The following is an 18,931-nucleotide window of genomic DNA, read 5'->3' on the forward strand; positions in this document are numbered from 1 at the left end:
ACCTGGGTCTTCCTTCAAAGGATGGTTGAAGGATGTTAACTGAGGGGTTACATTGGGTTGGTTGGAGAAGGCTTATTTGTTTCCCTTCCTTGGCAAGATGGGTTGAGGCTGCCTAGGTGAGGCTGTTTCAGGTTGCCTGTGGCTTAGGCTCAGTTACTTACAATGTAGAAAAGCCCAGGCTCCAAACTCTGCCAGAATCTGCTTGCTGGAATTTGGTTCAGGGGTGTGTCTGGTGTGTCAGCTGATTTTTAGTGGACTTTGAGAGGAAATAGAGCTGATAGTCTTGAGAGGAAGTGCAGTAAGGAGAATTTCTTTAATGCTATCTATCTCGTTGGGGTGGTTGGGTTTTTTGGTTTTGGGGGTTTTGGTGTGGGTTGGTTTGGGTTTTTTTTGGCTGGGTTGTTTGTTTTTAATTTGATAGAAAGCTTTTTGAAACACCAGCTCTTCTGCAGCAGTGCTTAGAGCTGATGGTCACTCTGAGAGCTATGAGAGCCTTTGTAGCAATTCTGTTGCTCAGAACATGTGCCTTTCTGTAGTGCCAAAGTACGGTCGTTTATGAATGAGTGTTATTTTCAAAAGATCAGACTTATTCCCCTGATGGACAATTTTGAAGTGTTTCTAAAATATTAAGACTCAGAAAATGTTGACCCGTTGGATTTAAACACAGAATTGTTTTCCAGCTGCTGTTTACAGACCTTGGAACGTGTATACTACTTCAAAGAGCTCTTTGAAAGGGAATTCTTTAAGAAGTAAACCTAATCTGTAGGCTTTGTCAGTGGTGCTATGTTTTTTGTGCTTCAGTGCTTTTCCTGCTGTTCTCATGGTTATGTACTAATTCCTACATTTTCTAATACTTCATCTGAGCTTTTTTGAGATTGCAGAAGAGGTGGTGGATCTACCTAGGTTTGTTCCTTCCTACCTTTCCTATTTAATTTGCACTGGAATGATTTGGAATTGTGAATCTTATACTGATTTCTTCAAGGAACTATCATTTTTCCTTCAGTAAATTTTCTTCTAAGAAATGTACCAAATAAAAGCTCACTGTAGTTCAGTAGTTTTGTTTGCTCTCCATTCTTCTAGTGAGGATCTCGGACTCTTACCCTGGAGTCATTCAGCCATGTTACTTTCTGTCCTGATGTTCTTGAGCTGTTTCTCTAGGCCTCCTGCAGATTTGATTCTGACAGTTTTCTCGATCTTCTAAATGAAATGCTGTGCATTTCAGGGTCTTCCTGGATGGCTTGTCCTGCTTTGTTCCTTTCTCAATTGTTTCTTCCCTCACTGGGAAGTCTTAGAATGATTTCCCAGGTGGTGGCTGTGTTCTGCGAGCTGTGGTAGCAGTAACGTACTGTCCCTCCCTGGTACCCTCAAAAGTCTGTCTTGTGCTGTATTCTGGGGGCTGGAGGCAAGTGTACACATCCCTGACGTACACGGTAACAGCAATTCTCCCCTGCCCTCCCTGTCCCCATCTGTTACTTTTCATCTTGGTATTCTGGGTTAGATGAGTTGTCATGGTTTAACCCCAGCCAGCAGCTCACTCATTCCCCCCCGGTGGGATGGGGGAAAGAATCAGAAGGGTAAAGGTGAGAAAACTTGTGGGTTGAGGTAAAGACAGTTTAATGGGGAAAGCAAAAGAAGCACACCCAAGCAAAGCAACACAAGGAAATTTGTTCCCTACTTTCCATGGGCATGCAGGTGTTCAGCTATCTCCAAGACAGCAGGGTTCCATCACGCATAATGGTGAGTTGGGAAGACAAATGCCATCACTCCAAATGTCCCCCCCTTCCTCCTTCCCCCAGTTTCTATACTGAACATGATGTCATATGGTCTGGCATAGCCCTTGGGTCAGTTGGGGTCAGCTGTCCTGGCTGTGCCCCCTCCCAGCTTCTTGTGCCCTTCCAGCTTCCTTGCTGGTGGGGTGGGGTGAGGAGCAGAAAAGGCCTTGACTCTGCTGCTAAGCAGGGCTTACACAATGAAAACATACCTGTGTTATCAACACTGTTTTCAGCACAAATCCAAAACACAGCTACTATGAAGAAAATTAATTCTACCCCAGCCAAAACCAGCACGTGTTATCCTAATAAAGTTGTTACAGCTTCTAGTTCATTCACAACTCAAGAAATAATTCTTGTCTTGTTTTAACACGCCTATCTCTAGGGTGTTTAGCACACTGGCCCACTATAGTTTCTTGTCAGGAACGACCCTTTCACCTTGTGTTAGGCTGTTGTATTTGTACATTGGCACTTATCTGCAGTGTTGCTTTGCCTTTTCCTCATAATCTTAGCTTAAAGCTTGGGTTACCAAGTGGATGCACAAAGTCTTTTTCCTGGTTTCTTGAGATGCCTCCTTCCTTGCCAACAGCCCCTTGAGCACTACCTGAGTGTCAGATCAAGAATCCATGTCTTCCCCATGTTGCAGATCGCAGGAGTGTTTTGTTCTAAAGTTTTCTGATGAGGAAGAAAATGAGTTGGCTTTGTGGCTGGTTCTGATGAAACAAAAAGTTGGTCATTTGCTTCATGCTCCTGTCCGATCTAAACCAGACACACATAGTAGGTCTCTTAGTGTTTATTCAGGAAAATGCTATCTGTTAGCCTTTTCTATGGGTGTAGGTGCAGGGTTTGGTGGGGTGTTTTTCTGTCCCACTCTAAAGGATTGTGACTTGACGGGAGAAAATGCTCCTGAAACACTTGTTGTGCTACAATTTGGCCTCTGTGCTGCAGCAGCACTGTGGGTACACACGGGAACAGAGCAGTTCTTCAGACCTTTGATGTCTATTTGTCAATGGCATTTTATGCAGAAAGCTTTGTATTATCTTACAGCAGCTACAAGGCAGCTTTATTCAGGTTTAAATTCTCAAAACCACAATATACCTACAAAGCTATTTAGAAAGTCTTACATCCCCTCCAGTGGTGATAGGTGACATATATAATACTTGAGGGCTGTTGGTGTTACATACTTTTTTCTTAATTACCTGGTAATTAAAGAGTATTCGTAATGGGTTTTTTTACCTTCTAAGCTGAAAATACCTTTCCGCACTATTTGAGCCTTACCCAACTTCAGTGTGAGTTTTAGTAATCTGTCACTAATACTTTAACTTGAAATGAATTTTTTTTCTCTTATTTTTTTCCCTCTACCTCCCTTCCCCAAGGGCAACAGCCATTCTGGCATACTTGCCCCAGGAACTTCTAGGTACATCGTGTTACGAATACTTTCATCAAGATGATATAGGACATCTTGCAGAATGTCATAGACAAGGTACGATTACAAAATTTCTTTTCTGAATTATTAGTGAAAATATTGGGAACAATTGTGTATTAAGAAAACGAAACAAAGTTGAAAAGATTTGGATATATCTCTGTTTGAAAATGCTTTAGTTAAGAATTTTGTGCTGTGTGTGCCAAATAATATGATTATCTTGGACTTCTGTAGATTTTTAGTGAATATTTGAGGTTCACGTTGGGTGAGTGGGGATGACTGCAGAAAGAGCATTTTTCTTCAGGGGTGAAGGGAGGAATTAACTGAATTTTCCCCAATAAGGGCTCTGCTCATGTAGTCTTGGTGCCTGTTTGACACAAGGTTACTTGCTTTCTGTCTGTCTTCAGTTTTGCAGACAAGAGAAAAAATTACAACTAACTGCTACAAGTTTAAAATAAAAGATGGCTCTTTTATTACATTGCGGAGTCGCTGGTTCAGTTTCATGAACCCTTGGACCAAAGAAGTAGAATACATTGTCTCAACAAATACAGTTGTTTCGTAAGTACTTTTCCCTTGACAGATGCATGTAAATGCTGATTGCTTTGCCCTGTTTTCAGATGAAATTTGACCTAAATATGTGTCCATCTTCTATATGACAATAGATGTCTTCCCCAGGTAGCACCCAGAACGGCGTACCTGGGGAGAGAGGACTCAGTTAGTAATTGCAGTAGTTTGATATCTGTTTATTAAAGCCTGCAGAAATAAAAATATTTTCTTTCTTTGGGAAAACCTGGGGTTCCAGTCTTTGTAGGGACTTATGGGAGACGGATTTTGTTGCTTATGTAGGAACTTCCCCCCTCCTTTTCTTTTTCCTTGACAGTTCTGTGCAGTGACTTCACAGTAGAGTAACTGCTGTAGAGGAATTCTCTAATGAGAGAAGCTGTTTGGGTTCTGTATTGCACCCTTTGAGTTGTAACATGGTGTTTTATGCCTGTTGTTTATCTAGCCGTGGTGTCAGTCACAGTGCTTCTTTCACAGAGGTGACAGTGACTCACAAACCACTTAAACCCTGAAGCATTCCATTCTGACACACTGGCAGAGTGACTGTTGTGCAGGATTTTCTATCACTGATTCGTCTAATTCTTGAAATCCACAGCACCAACGTACTTGATAGTGGAGACACAGCCTTTCCACAGCTTGAGGCTTCTCCACACAGCATGGACAGTGTGCTTCAGGCTGGAGAAGGTAACTACTGTACTGTGAGGAAATTACTGGCAATCATGCCTTGTTAGCAGCTAATCTTGCGTGTACAAATGTGCTGCACTCTTGCGTTGAGAATTTGTTATCCTAAAGAAAAATAACTACTAATACAGTTCTTGCCCTGTTGAACTTAAATACCAAGTTTGGATATAAGCTGGTCAAAGAGAAGCAAGCGAGTCAGTTAAAAGAAGCAAGTATACAGAGTGTTGGAGGAGTGACGTAGAGAAGAAATGTTTGCCTTCATGCATGGCATTATTTGTACATCTTCCCGGAGTGAATTCATGTTCTGCGGTCAGTGCAGATGACTACTCGGGGCTGAGTAGTCAATACCCATTCAGCTTACTGCCCCTCACCTGCCCTTGATTTGACTTTTTGTCAAGACATGAAGACTGATCTCTGGTAATAGCCATGGGCTTGTTGTGAATGCTGCAGATGACTGAACCATCTTTTGTAATGGGTGGCATGCAGCATAATGCAGAGCAGAGCTTGATTTAATAATAAAGTGTTACTGGGGCAGGGTGGTAGTGAGATAGAATAGAAGGATGCAGTGACAGCCCGTGGATGAAGGACAGGGAAAGAAAGATGGTGATAATACTGAGATTCTTTCCAAAGAGTTGGGAACCACTGCTTTTAGAGACCCCATTTACTACATACTACTTCTATCAGCTATGCCTTTACAGCTGTAGAGCAAGAATATTGCACATGTCTGGAATTACTTTGTAAGTTGTAGACAATATGCTTAGGAAAACAGTGCAAGACTTCAGCACAGCTGGGCTTTTCAGTTCTCTCTGTTCTGAAAAATGAGGTGCAGTAAGTGAAACTATGGAGGAGGAAGGGTGGCAAAGCATGGGACAGCTGACTGGTAGGAAGAGAAGCTGCCATGTAGGCATGATGGTTAGTAATTGATGGTCGAGTAACAGCAGTAGCGTGGTGTCTCGGCCTTCTGAGAGTGGTAAAAAAATACAGAACAAACTGCTCTATAATAGGATAAGCTTATTCTTGCCACAATGCAACCTTTGAAAAGGAGAGAGATGTATAATATCATCATACTCGCAGTTCTTGTCCTCAGAAAAGAAAGCTAATTTAGTGAAGTTTAATTTCAAGGGGTTCTGGCTCTAAGGATTTGCTGACCTTTTAGGTGAACCTTCTCACCTCCTGATGGGTCTGAGCCATACCAACTGAAGGTTGCTATTGTTAAATACGAATTTCTAAAAGAAGGCAGTTATCTATTATGCATAAGCAATGCTAAGGGCTCTCTTGCCCTTTCCGTGTGTGATCTTTTCTTCGCTATGCCTTGGAGTATATCAGGCTCCTTCCTGACTACCTCTTGAGTGTTGTTCAAGTGTCAAATCACATTAAAGTAACAGTGAGCTTCCAACTGTTCAGACCTCACTTTTTCCTCCATTCTTAGATACTTCCAGTTACCTGCAGGAGGGCTTGTTTATGTTCTTCAGGTAACTTGAGCTTATCCCATATTGAATGGAATATGCACTGGCAAGTTCTTCACACAAAGCAAAGAACAAACATGTTTGGAGGTGAGCCTGTTCAGGCACAGATAAATCAGGTCTGACAAGCTATTCTTTACCAGCTCTGGACGAGAGGTACTACCAGGTGCTTGAAACAGCCAGATTCTGATAAGAGTCGGGATATGCTGTGTCCCTGCTGGTGTGGAGGGACATCTAAGAGGCATAGCATAGCTCAGCGCAAGTTGGAGCTTTCCATACATTTGAAGGTACTCACCAGTTGGTGGAATTGTAAATAAATGCAGTTCAGAACATCCTGCAGCTTGTCAGAACACGCCTATATACAAATGTTTTTTGGAAGAGGTTTGCAAGCTTTTATTTGACCTTAAGATACCTACTTATTTCAGGTGGCCCAAAAAGGACCCATCCTACTGTGCCTGGAATTCCAGGTGGAACAAGAGCTGGGGCAGGTAAAATAGGGAGGATGATTGCTGAAGAAATCATGGAGATTCACAGGTGAGAGAAGATGGTATCAAGTTAGAGGAAAAACAGTATTGTTCTTTAAGTGGGAATTAAGGAAGTCTTTCTTGAAGCTGAATACTGAATGATACAATTGCATTTTGTAAGTAGACAGCTACAGGTACCTTTTCAGAATACCTGAGGCAGTCAAAGCCCATAGTGATAGAATGAAAAAGTTACAGTCTTCCAGCTTTCCCCTGTAAAAGACTAACATTGGAACTTTTTTGTAATAGTGGTAAGTGTCTGTTAACCAGAAACAGTAGTTACAAAGAACAGCTAACTAGGAATAAATTCCTTTCCAGACTATTCTTTTTCCAGTGACTTAAGGGTGTAAGTGGCACAACCTCCAAATGCTATTGACTATACGCCAAAAAACCCATTTGTTTTCATGTGATCCACTTTGCTCCCATGCTTTTAGAGTTGTTAGATATGTAAGTTCAGCTTGTGCAGCTCTCCCACAGCTCTTTGGGCCAGGACACAATGGTTATGCTAGCTCTGCCTTCCCAGGAGCAGTCTGTCTAAAAGTCAAGATGTAGGTCTCTGGTTTAAGCAAGAAGTCTGGTAGCACCCTTCAGTAGGGGGCTGTGGCAATATGTGGCTGTTTCTCAGAACAGCCATCTCATCTCTCTCACCGGTGTGAGCAGCTGCTTTCAGTGGGTATCACTTATTTTCCACTGTTCTTCATGAACTTCCTCTTGGGAATTGTTCCCCTTCCCACAAAAGCAGCTTCATCCAGCAGATGTTTAGTGGCACTAATTTAACCATGCTGAGCTGCAATTCGGGAAAACGTTCAGTTTGTTTCCCATAGTTTTGTTTCTGCAGCAAGCCAGAGACTACGTACATCACTGTTGAAGGGAACAGCAGACCTATCATCACCTAAGGTTGCTTTCCTGTCTATAAGAATAGAAAGAAGGAAGAAAGGAAAAAAAGAGGGGGGGGGGGAAAAAGCCACACCAAGGCTGAACCAATACTTTGAAACTTAACCATGCCTTTTAGTAGCTGCAAAACACTTAATTAGCCTCAGTGAGTGTAGTAGTGTAGCTTACCACCCATGCTTTCACTTCATTTCAAGACCCTGGGTTAGTTCCAGTCCTTTTTCAGCAGCTGTTACTATTTTCCAAAGCTGCCTTCTGTTCAGCTTTCCCAGGGGAACTCTGCCAAGGATAAGATTCCCATTTCCATTGCTTTTCTCTGTAACTACCCCCTCCTCCCTTTAGTCTAGAGTTCCATTGGTTCTACAGTTAATACATTATTCATTAATAAAAAAATGATATTTGATCAAGCTATGGAAAATAAAAGTGAAAAATGCTGGTTTGGACAGTTTAAAAACCATATTAATTATACCAAGTGTCCAGTATACTTCTGTAGCAGTAGCTCACTTAAGGAGTCTGGGTTAATGTCACTGAGGCAGCTTGAATTCTTGGTTGGTCTAAATTGAAGTAAAATACAAAAAATGAGGCTTTCCTCAGTACCCAGGACCTTTTCCTTCTGACTCTGTGAAGGCTGTACAGGAACAAATAAAGAGGGGGGGAGGAGGTAAAGCTTGCAGACTGAGCAAGCTGGACAATGTACACACAACTATTTATCCAGCTGCAAATAAAAACATTGCTACTTCTGATTTGAGTAACACTGAGAAAGTGAGGAAACTATGAAAATGAAGTTCATGCTTTTAACACCTTCTGCCACCTGATACTGAAATCGGCGTTTGAAACTCCAAGGCTTCTGGCACCTGACTCTTGGAAGTTGCTGGTAAATGCATTCCCTATTTTATCCATGTTTTAGGATAAGAGGATCATCACCTTCTAGCTGTGGTTCTAGTCCACTGAACATTACCAGTACACCGCCACCTGACACATCCTCCCCCGGAGGCAAGAAGGTAAGAACAAGCTTTACAAACACTCTTGCAGCAGCAGTGGCAAGCAACACAAGGTCATGCTTATAAAATGATATGTGGTGTTGAACAACTCCTGGCTGCTTGGCTGAGAACGTCTGACAGTGAGTCAGAGCATTCTGGTTGCCAAAATCCCTTTACAGTAGTCCCTCAACTGCAGAGACCAGTAGTTCTTAAACACTGGCAGCTTTTGAAATCCACCTGCTCTTTAGATTTTAACTTTTTTTTTTTTTAACAGAGCTGCAGGAAACAGCTCTGCTCAGATCTCTTGATCCTCCAAAAACTCTTTACCTCCACATACTGGTGAACACTGGAATTGCTACCGTTTGAGCACTGACTGTGTTTAAATGAATCACGACAGTTTTACTGTACTGCTGTAGCACAAAATATGACAATTTGATGCTTTATTGTGCGCTGACAGTTTATTTTTAAATCAATACCATGTACCATGTGTTGTTCTAAGATTGCTTGAGTAGCGCTCACGTACCATTACCAACACTTAACTACCAGAACACTTACACTGGCTGCATTTAAGCCATCTAGTAAATTGCTGCTTATAGTAGTTATATTCAAGGCAAGAAGAGCACTTATCCGAATCCTTATTCTGTGCATTTGAACACTGCCTCAGACTTAGCTGTCCCCAGAAATTATGATGGCTATGTGTAAGAATTGTTTGCACTGGAGCATATAGCTGACAGTAAATTTTGTGTCTGTTCCTGGCTTACTTTGTTCTTGAAATAAAAAGTTGGAACAAACTGAGTTGTAGTTCTAGGAATAGAAATTCTTGCTCTTTCTGCCCCACAGTAATTCAATACCTACGTACAGTAAGGGCTCCTGTAACAGAATAAAGGCAAATACACATGGAGAATTGTGTATTTCTAAATAGGGTACCCCCTTAATATTTCTTCTAGAAGACTCCGCTTGCTAGAAACAACCCATGCTCCAGCTGATGCTACCTTCAGAAAGGAGCTCACAAAAGTACTTCCCTTCCCCTGTACGTACTTCTGAGCAGTTCAAAACTATGGTTCCAGTTCAGATATTCCCTCGCTATTTAAGAATCCCGGAGAAGGTTCTTCATTTCTGCTGAACTCTGGTGTACCCAAGTACCACTGTGCTGCTCTGTACCAAAAGATGGTCCAGGAGCAGTGCTTGACTCATGCAGTCTGGCTTACCTGGGAGGATTATACTCCTAAAATGAAGAACCTTAGTTGGCAGTACTTTACATACCCTGTATTTGCAAATTCAGAAGCGTTCTGTGGTTAGCTGTAATTGGAATACTCAAAAGATGACCCACAGAAATCCCGAGGACCTTTTCTAGTAGTTTTTCAGAAGTTATCTTCAGAACTTTGTAGCATATAGTGCTGACTTGATCTCTTTCTGGTAGTGATATGCTTCCATCTTACATCTGCTTGATGGGCACAGAGGAAGTAGTTCCTAGTTTATGACTGTGCCTGATTAGCTAGCCTTTAGGTGGTGTAGTTTGGCTTTGGTTTCAGGGTTGGTTTTTTTTTTTTCAGGAATTCCATCTACCCTATATTAAAAATCCCAATATAGGACAATTTAAGACTTAATGCAACATTTCACACCTTTTTATGGCTTCTGTTTTTTCTTTCAAGATCTTGAATGGTGGCACGCCAGACATTTCTTCAGCTGGGTTACTGTCTGGGCAAATCCAAGATAACTCTGGTTACCCATATTCTGACAACTCCTCTATTCTTGGTAAGTGAAGTCACACTACCCTGCCTCAATACCAACTAAACACACACACAGACAACTGTAACGAGATGACTGTTTTTAGCAATAACTTGCTTTCGCCATCTGCAGGCTACAGGTGAGGCATAAAGCCCATAACCTACCACTCTGATGCTCAAAGGGGTGGCTACAAGAGCAGCCTGGCAGCCTCTTCCACTAGCTTATTTTACATTGTAATTCTCTTTAGACAGCACTTGGAGGCCTCTCTTCTCTTGCTGAATCAGTGTGAATTAGCTGAACTCCTCACCTGCTGTTTGTGAATGCTTTTAAACAGCTGGCCATAAGGAGAAAGGCTAAGGCTGACTCCTAGCTGTTGATCTAGACTTATTTTTGAAGTGCAATGTGTCATCCAACATTATTAGGCATACTGGTCATTGCTGAGAAGTGACCTAACCTTTCTACTCTGACACCCAGGTACCAGTGGTATCCCTGATGTGGTGGCAACTTGGCTACCAAACAGACTGAGGCTCCTCAAACTGTTCGGGTGTTCTACTTCAAGTCATAGGGCAAGTGCCCATAGCAAGTAAAGTGAACAAAAAGAAACCGAATTTCTGACATGCTACTGTATTTATGCTTGCAGGGGAGAACTCTCATATAGGCATCGACGTGATCGACAACGATCAAGGATCAAGCAGCCCTAGCAATGATGAAGCAGCAATGGCAGTAATAATGAGCCTTCTCGAAGCAGATGCAGGTCTCGGTGGCCCTGTAGACTTCAGTGATTTGCCATGGCCCTTGTAAATGATGCACCTGGCTTCAACATCCAAATATCAAAGTGCAGTTATTGGTGGAGTTCTCCAGTCTGTGACACTTGTTGGACTGAGAAGCTTTTATGTATGAATTTCATAAAAGCTGTATCAGAATGCAACTCATCCTACCATGTGTAACTTCAGACAAAGTGAATAACCTGCTACAGTGTTCTGTGTTGATTTGGTTAGCTGTGTATAGCTTGCAATACTTGTATATTTTGGATTCTGTTGTTTTGTTTGAAATTTTTTTTAAAATCACTGTGCAACTCACTGGCATCAGTGGTAGCTTTTATATGCAAATGACCATTTCAGATGTATGGTGTGTTTTTACACTGCAAAACAGTCCCCATGTGGATATTTCTTATACTAATTGTACCATAAAGCTGTTTATTCTTTCTTGTAAGAATCCTTTACTATAAATATTGTTAAAGTGTAATGTATTAGACAGTTAAATATTTTTAAAATAAATGTTTCCCTTGTTCTAAGATGGAGCATTTACTTTGATAAATAAATTTGATAAAACCCTGCTGAAGATGCATGCCAGAAGCAGTTGCCTCTTTATCATTTCTTTAGCCTTGGGGGTGGGTGGGAAAGGAGGAGGAAAAACAATGCCTTACCTCTACTTACAAGAGTTTGTTGCCACAAAAAATTTCTAGAGAGGCTCCTAGATTCAAGTTTATACTAGGAAAAAAACAACATGAGGGAGGTTAAGATAGTCTGACATCACTACCAGATTTCTCTTTTAAGAAATATGTGGTTTTCACTTATGATCCATCCCTCCCTAAGGAAAGAAAAGCAACTACTTTCAAACTTCACCCATACATACTTGATCTTATTCACAGATAATTCAAACCCATTAAAATAATGGAAACTTTATTTGCATGAAAAACTTGTTTACAATCATTAATAAATGAAGAATGAACCATTTGCATTTCCTATTTTGTGACACTTATGAAAAATGTATTAAATAAATATTTGTGAACAGATTAAGGTAAGGCAAAATTTAAGATAAAGCCCCTCTGCATTGTTCACAATTTTTGAACATGGCTCACGCTGCAAACAAGTGAAAAAATTCACTAAAGAACTCTGAGTTCAACAAGATGTTACATGGGTAATTGAATCATGTCCTCAATCCAAAAACCCAAGAGTAAGTAGTTTTGTGCTCAACCATATACAGTAACTTTAAAAGGGTCAATCTATTCAGAGCAAAACTATTTACAGTTAATACTTTTGATAGAAGCACTTTGTTAGTATTGTGCAACACATTTATAAAAAATGGCTTCAAATTCCATTTCGCAACCCTTTATAAAGTGCTACTATCAATTCCAATTCTGCGTTCTAACCCCCATGTACCAATGCTGATGCACAACTAGCCACCAGCATCCCATTGCTTTTGGTGGGCTTCAGAGTGAGGACAGTCCAGCATACAAGTCACCAATGTCACAAACCTACTGGTAAACACATACACGTATGTAACCGTAACCCCGGGACCTTTGATCTGTACTCTCTCAAAAACAATTGGGTACTCCCCTCCCTGTGGTCTTTTCCAAGGTCGGTACTGCAATATCCTAAACACTGTTACACAATGGAAAAAACTGGACTTGCAGTGTAGTATGAGCTGAGTACAGAGTCACTTTAAAGTAGCATGCTTTTGTTTTCCTAAGAGTCTGGATCAGAGGGGCGGGTTTTGTCCCTCGGTATCCACCTCGCTGTTGCTGGGCGGGGGATGAATAGGCAGAATATCCAGCTCATCCACCTGGGGGGTAGGATGCATTACCACCAGCTGGTCCTGGGGTATGTCTGCTGCCGCCGCTGCCAGATTTGTGATGGATTTGCTTTTCACACACTGAAAGTCAACATGCCGGCTCTTTCCTTCCTCCTTCTCCCACGACATCCGAATAAACGGTCTCTGGACATAGTTGTAAATCACCTCCGGCCTTCCGCCCGGCCGCTTTTTCACTTTCTCTTTGTATGTAGGGTAACCTAAGAAACAGAGTTAATATTTCCTGTACTGGTTACTTCAGGGTTTTCTTTTTATAAAAAGGCAGCATGGGAAAGCACAGTGAAGATCAGCTGTCATCCCCACCAACATCCTAAATGGAAACGGATGCCATTGTGTTGTCCTTAACATTATCTATACAAGGAGAACGCACAGTCAGCAGTTTAACTACCAACCAAATTGTAAGGAAAGAGGCTACACTGCTATCAGTAACAAATATATCGCCACAGGACAACTCTTCCAGAGTTCACAGGCAGAGCTAGCTGCTCCTTGAGCCAAAAGCAGCCAGCTGTCTCTAAAACACAATGACCTGGACAGCAGGAAATGAGATCTCAAGAAAGAGGACAGCAACGCTCCCAGCTGTGGCTTAAGGTCACAAGTGAGATCCCCCTGCATTCCTCTCAGCTCCCCCAAATGATGAAAATACATTGGTTTAGCCCAATTATCAATTCTGGTTATGCTGTGTTTGAGCCATCTCTCCCCTCTGCCTAAGCAATAATTTTCATTACTAGAAAAAGTTACATGCTATTATGGGGCACTAGCATTAAAGTGTAGTCAAACAGTTGTTCTTTGTCTCAAACAAGAAATGCCAGCAGAAATAATTGGGTATTAGCCAGTGTTACACACAAAACCAGTTCTTGTTTAGTCAAAGGCTCACGCCTTGTTCAGCTGGACTGACTGACTTATTTTAGAGATCACAAGCAGTTAAAAGCATTTGCTTTTGGATGGCAAATGACAAAAATGTAACTATGACAACGTGGGGAGTGAAGGATAGAAATCCTGCAAATTATAAAGACTGGGCTTTTAAATATTTAGGTCAACAACCAGAAGGAAAACGAAGTGCAAAGAAACCCAGCTGTTACATTCATGATAAAAATCTACAACTATTTAATGTAGTTGTCTCTTGCAAAGCCAGAGCTGAGATTTTACAGATCAGCCTCCTGAATCACAGGATGTTTATTTCACATTAGTATTTCTTTGCAATTCAATGATCCATTCAATAGATTTGCATTTGCTGAAAGAAAATATTTACCTGCAACTTAACATGAGGTTTTTTTTCATTTCAAGCCCCAAAAAGGGCACCAGACCAAGAACACAATATAGAAAGCTGTAAAAACACATCATTACTTCAAATAAAGTACAGAGAAGATTTTGTGTGAAAACTAAAGGGCAGATGGCACGCGATGCAAGTCCTAAGTCAGTAGAAACCACCTAAGTGACTCTGCAAACAGTCCAGCAGATAGACACATCTTGTAGACCCCTCATGAAGCTGTAGTCAGGTTTTCTAGCTGGACCAGTTATTGATTGGGTACCGCTCTACCTCTGGCCATTTTATCATCTAACCTCGGTATGAACGACAATACCAACCCTTATTTCTTCAGCTGCAGAGACGATCATAAAGCAGACAAGTGCAGCTGACCTCTTTCCCCTCAAAGAGTTAGCAATGCTTCTCTTACCTTCAATGCCCAGTCGGATCTTCTTGAGCCCCCTTTCCTTCAGAACTGATTTAGCCACATCTCGATTTTCAATGTATTTGAAGAATCTATACAACTTCGTGCTGTAAATAACTAAAAATACATCTTAATAAGCAAAAACTGCACAAGATTCATCTTTTCCACTGTTTTGCTTTACTCTATTATTTCTCTTTCAGAACTGGGAGGAAAGAGACTAAAGAACTCCTCAAAATACCCAAAACAGAAATCAGAGAAAAATGGCTGGAGGGATGGTGAAATGGGCTGGTTGCACATGGCTTTTTCCCTAGCAATTTAGTCTGTTTTATACACTTCGGGGGGTTTTGTTGGATTGAGGAACGCAATAGGACAATTCACAGAGCAAACCATACTATACACTCACAACCCCACCTCCACAAAGAAAAGACATCTCCATTTTTTTCCCTTTTTGATGGAAACATCGCAGACATTAAAAAAATCTTTCCATTCTGCTTTCCATTATGCAAGAGATCTCCAAATCAGTTTCAGGAACCCAGACTTGTGAAGCAGAACAGGAGGGACACCTTTGCAATTTTGATTATAGCACCTTAAAAGAAAGGACCAGGGACATCAATCCCTTGCAGCTGCAGAGATCCAAATCAATTGTTCATGAAAAGTATAAATGTAAAAGGCAAATGCGTGCTGAACTAATTACTTAGGGTAGGGGGTATTTTTAGTTGACATCTTTGAGACTTAAAGGTCCTAGAAACCTGAGCCAATTTTGTCACTGCATTAGAACTGGCGCATTTGATCTATATTCTTTACAAAGGGTGTTTTGTTTCTTTAGTTAAAAACAAAACCACAAAAAAAAAAAAAAGTAATACTTTGAAGAGATGTCTAAGAAGATTTTATACTACTGGAGTACAAAGAGTATCTCAAGCTCCTCCATGCCCCCACAAAACCCTAAATTTCAAGTTTTCACACTGAAAGAACATTTTCAGCTACCAGGACAGCACTGATGCAGGGAAGGTCACACCATTCACAGGTGCTTTTAACTCACCTATACACCAGACTCTTATACTTCCAAAAAACTAAAACAGACACTTTTCTTCCCCCCAGAAAAACCCTCCAGTTTTTCTCCTACAGTAAACATGACTCCCGTTCATGTTACTCATCCAGCTCTTTGCGAAAAAGTATTTCCTTGCCCCTCATTGACTGATTATATCTTAATAAAAATTACCTTCTCTTTTTAATTAGACTGGAATATAGCATGCAAAATATGCTTCTGTGAAGCAGAGTATTAACCAGAACTACCAAAACTAAGCTTTTGTGAGGCATTAGGGATGTTGAAAAGACTTTGCTAACAGCACTTATGTACAGATAAGCTAAATAAGCGCATTTACTGCTACCTCTACCATAGCATGGCTTGGTGGAAACAATGAAAATAAACTTACTTTGTGAATACTCCTCTCCCATTTGTGGAGGATACTCTTCATCCCAGTCAACAACATCATCATCTGTCAGCACAACAATGTGGCACTCCCTCTCACCACTTTGGGCACTGGCTACCATTAATGGGAGAATCATTTCTTCTAGATAAAATTCAAATTGTTTGCGAGCACCATCATTTGACAATTCATGCATGAGAGCACCTGGAACAAAATTTTAAGCATAGGCACATTTGAAAGCTTGCTAAAGAAATGAAGGCAGGAATAAGAAACATGTCAATTCTGTTTATTTTGTACTATTTACTGCAGACAGCTGTAAAGACAGTCTATCAGTTTGTATAAGATCAGAACTTTTTTCAAAGGTTTACCAGAAGCCACACCAGAAGTTCAAACTAATAGGTCTGTCTTGCAGATCTTAACATTATGTCGGGCAGACAGTGGAGTGACCTCCTTCATGTTTTACTACTGCTAAACATTGGGGTAATTGTGTGTAAGACTCCTCTTGGGCTTCCTAAAAGAAACATTATTTAAGCCAGTTGCTGAAAGAGTAGAGCATGGAACCCCCTTTTCATAAGCAGTAGCTTAAAAACAAAGCCTCTCAAAGCCCTCACAGCATGAGCTGCTAAATCCTTCTGCTAAGGACAAAGTGCACGGAGAGTGTGACTCAGCAGGCGACAGGCTGTGAGGTCACAGCACTGCTGGTGAAGGCACAGGTGCCCCATGCAGATCTCACAGCTGGAATACCACAGCTCAGCCCTGTGCCGGGCTCTGCTCTGCACAAACACCACGAGATCACGGGAACCAAAGACACAGCCCAGGTCATCTAAACATTGGTCAAAACTTTGGCTGTGCTCAGGGAAGGAATGAGCCGAAGAGACACTACACACTGGGAACTATGATGCACCTTACACCACCAGCAAAGCTGTGTTACTTCTGTTAGCAACACAGCCCAATTCTCTTAAGCAAGGAGTTGAATGAATTATCTTCCCTCTCCTCTGCATAAAAGATACCACTTAATGTTACTGTATCTGCACTGCAAATGCATCAATAGTTTAAGTATTCCACAGAGCTGAACATAGCAGAAAAGTATCTGAGTATCAGATACTGAAATGTCATAGAATACTTTGGGGGTTGGAAGGGACCTTTAGAGGTCATCCAGTCCAACCCCCCTGCAGTGAGAGCAGGGACACCTTTAACCAGATCAGGTTGCTCAGAGCCCTGTCCAACCTGGTCTTGAATGTTTCCAGGGATGGGGCCTCCACTACCTCTCTGGGCAACCCATTCCAGTGTTTCACCACCCTCATTGTAAAGAATTTCTTCCTTAGATCCAGTCTAAACCTACCCTGTTTTAGTTTAAAACCATTACCCCTTGTCCTGTCACAGCAGAAACATTCTTTTTCAAACCGTGTACATCCATTGCCTTTGGAGCTGTACTACGTAAGAGATAACAAAGGATGGGTTTTGCTCATGTAGTATCCACCATGTTCCTTTACTTCAGTAAAGGATACAATTTGGAATTAGCCTCCCTCCATATATTTGCTTAGGTTAAGCCTGCATAAATAAAATTATTTTAATAAATTCCGTACTTACTAAGATCTCTGCATTTAATAGTACTATACTCAAAAGAGATACAGAGATAGTCACACGCTTCTCTTAATTCAGGAATAGATATCCCATCAGGGCAGCGTATCACTCCAGTCTTGTAGTAATCCTATAGTAATGCAGAAAAAAAAAAAAAAAAAAACCACAAACCCACAATGTACTTCAATATTCACTGACAGGAACATTTCATAATTTCATTTACGACTCTTTCTCCACAAGCAAACCCCCGAAAACATAAAAGAGCAACTTCATGAGTTTTACCGTCCTAAAATTTATCAATTTTCTGAGCTGCTTCCAGAGCAGTGAGCTCTGGTTAAAGTTGTTATTTAAGCGACAACTATTAACAATGATCATTTTGGTGCACATATACTGTCTTTTATCTATACTTCACTCAGCTTTTGCTACTCTGATTCTGCTGACAAAGCAGTATGGCAGATCTACTTCTCTGTGTAGATACGAAACACATTAGGGGCTGTTTTCTTCTCAGAGTGAAGGTTTTTTCTCCTTTTACCTGCACTGTTAACTTCCAGTGCTCCGTTTCATCTAATTTCAGCAAAAGAAGGCCTGAATATATCTGAACTAGGTGAACTAAATCCATAGGAGAAGGTGCACAAGTTTCTCGGAAGCAGTAGTTTTTTGGTTTATTTCAGGCATGCTTTCTCTCTCCCTGGCTGTCATATGCACATTATCAGAAAACCTAGGGGTGTTTTCAGATCAAACATTTTTTCCCCTCTAGAGAACAATACAGAAAAGCAGTATTTATTCCATCCACAAAGTCCAGATAGGCAAGTAAGGCTAAATCAAGAAGTTATGCCTCTTAATACTCATAGTGCTTGTCCTAACAGTACTTGCCCCTGCCTTTTTTTCCCCTCCATAAAGAAAACTCACCAGAATAGCACGAAACACAGTGGAACCAATTCCTTCAGCAACTTCATACTCTCCTTTTTCATTAGGACGTGTAAAGTTATGCTCTCTGCCTGATCCAAACATCCTGCTCAGGAATAAAAGTAATTTGGTTAGAATTCTTTACCATAGGGTTGGGAGGTTTTTTTGCAGATCTGAAAAGTAAAATGTCAAAAATGGTACTGAAATGACAGGGAAAAACCAGTCTGTTCTACCTCGTATGTATGCACTCTGTTCAGTTTGGTCTATGTTTAGCAAGACTACTAGAAAATAGAAAGCAGGGTAGCGTAACTCAGGAAAGTCTAGTGATATTCTTCAGTCTTAACTTGCCAATATTCTTTGATCAAACCAAAGGTTAGACCAGGCCATTTCCTGCCAGTGCCAAAGGTGGGGAGAACCTGAAACAAGTCTTTGGCGTTTGTGGGGTGATATAGCAGAAGAACAGGTTTTGCTGTGGAATTGTCATTATTTAAATACATTTGAGACATTTAAGAAACAGAACTTAACATTCAAGTACATGCAACTCCCTTCAATTTCATTTGAAAATCTAGTTAATTCAAAAGTTAAAATAACATTCTGATAGAAAATACCCATACTTAAGGGTAGTAGGTACAGCATATTTCTACCTGCAAGGATACAAGGACAGCTACAGTAAGAAGAAAACTACAATTCCCAAACAGTATCTACAGTAACCCATTAGATCAGCAGGCAAAAAAGCTGACT

At 41.0% G+C, this 18,931-nt stretch overlaps 2 protein-coding genes across 6 annotated transcripts in view; one reads left to right on the forward strand and one right to left on the reverse strand.

Annotated features, from left to right (window-relative positions):
• The window catches only part of ARNTL (aryl hydrocarbon receptor nuclear translocator like), a 35,181-nt gene extending 23,823 nt beyond the window's left edge, over positions 1–11,358 (forward strand). For all 3 annotated transcript variants that reach the window (XM_035891248.1, XM_009635652.2, XM_035891250.1), the window contains 7 exons: positions 3,146–3,252; positions 3,600–3,750; positions 4,349–4,437; positions 6,323–6,431; positions 8,217–8,310; positions 9,942–10,044; positions 10,658–11,358. In XM_035891248.1, the coding sequence (XP_035747141.1) occupies positions 3,146–3,252; positions 3,600–3,750; positions 4,349–4,437; positions 6,323–6,431; positions 8,217–8,310; positions 9,942–10,044; positions 10,658–10,818 (814 nt within the window). In that variant the 3' untranslated portion in view covers positions 10,819–11,358. The remainder of the gene's footprint in view (positions 1–3,145; positions 3,253–3,599; positions 3,751–4,348; positions 4,438–6,322; positions 6,432–8,216; positions 8,311–9,941; positions 10,045–10,657) is intronic.
• Positions 11,359–11,734: 376 nt separating this feature from the next.
• The window catches only part of BTBD10 (BTB domain containing 10), a 27,298-nt gene continuing 20,101 nt past the window's right edge, over positions 11,735–18,931 (reverse strand). For all 3 annotated transcript variants that reach the window (XM_035891253.1, XM_035891254.1, XM_009635656.2), the window contains 5 exons: positions 18,194–18,296; positions 17,294–17,414; positions 15,710–15,907; positions 14,283–14,393; positions 11,735–12,809 (listed from right to left, as the gene is read on the reverse strand). In XM_035891253.1, coding sequence (XP_035747146.1) covers positions 12,499–12,809; positions 14,283–14,393; positions 15,710–15,907; positions 17,294–17,414; positions 18,194–18,296 — 844 coding nt within the window. In that variant the 3' untranslated portion in view covers positions 11,735–12,498. The remainder of the gene's footprint in view (positions 12,810–14,282; positions 14,394–15,709; positions 15,908–17,293; positions 17,415–18,193; positions 18,297–18,931) is intronic.

The sequence above is a fragment of the Egretta garzetta genome, unplaced genomic scaffold (assembly GCF_000687185.1).
Source record: "Egretta garzetta isolate BGI_Z169 unplaced genomic scaffold, ASM68718v1 scaffold573, whole genome shotgun sequence".
In the NCBI taxonomy this organism is placed as follows: domain Eukaryota; kingdom Metazoa; phylum Chordata; class Aves; order Pelecaniformes; family Ardeidae; genus Egretta; species Egretta garzetta.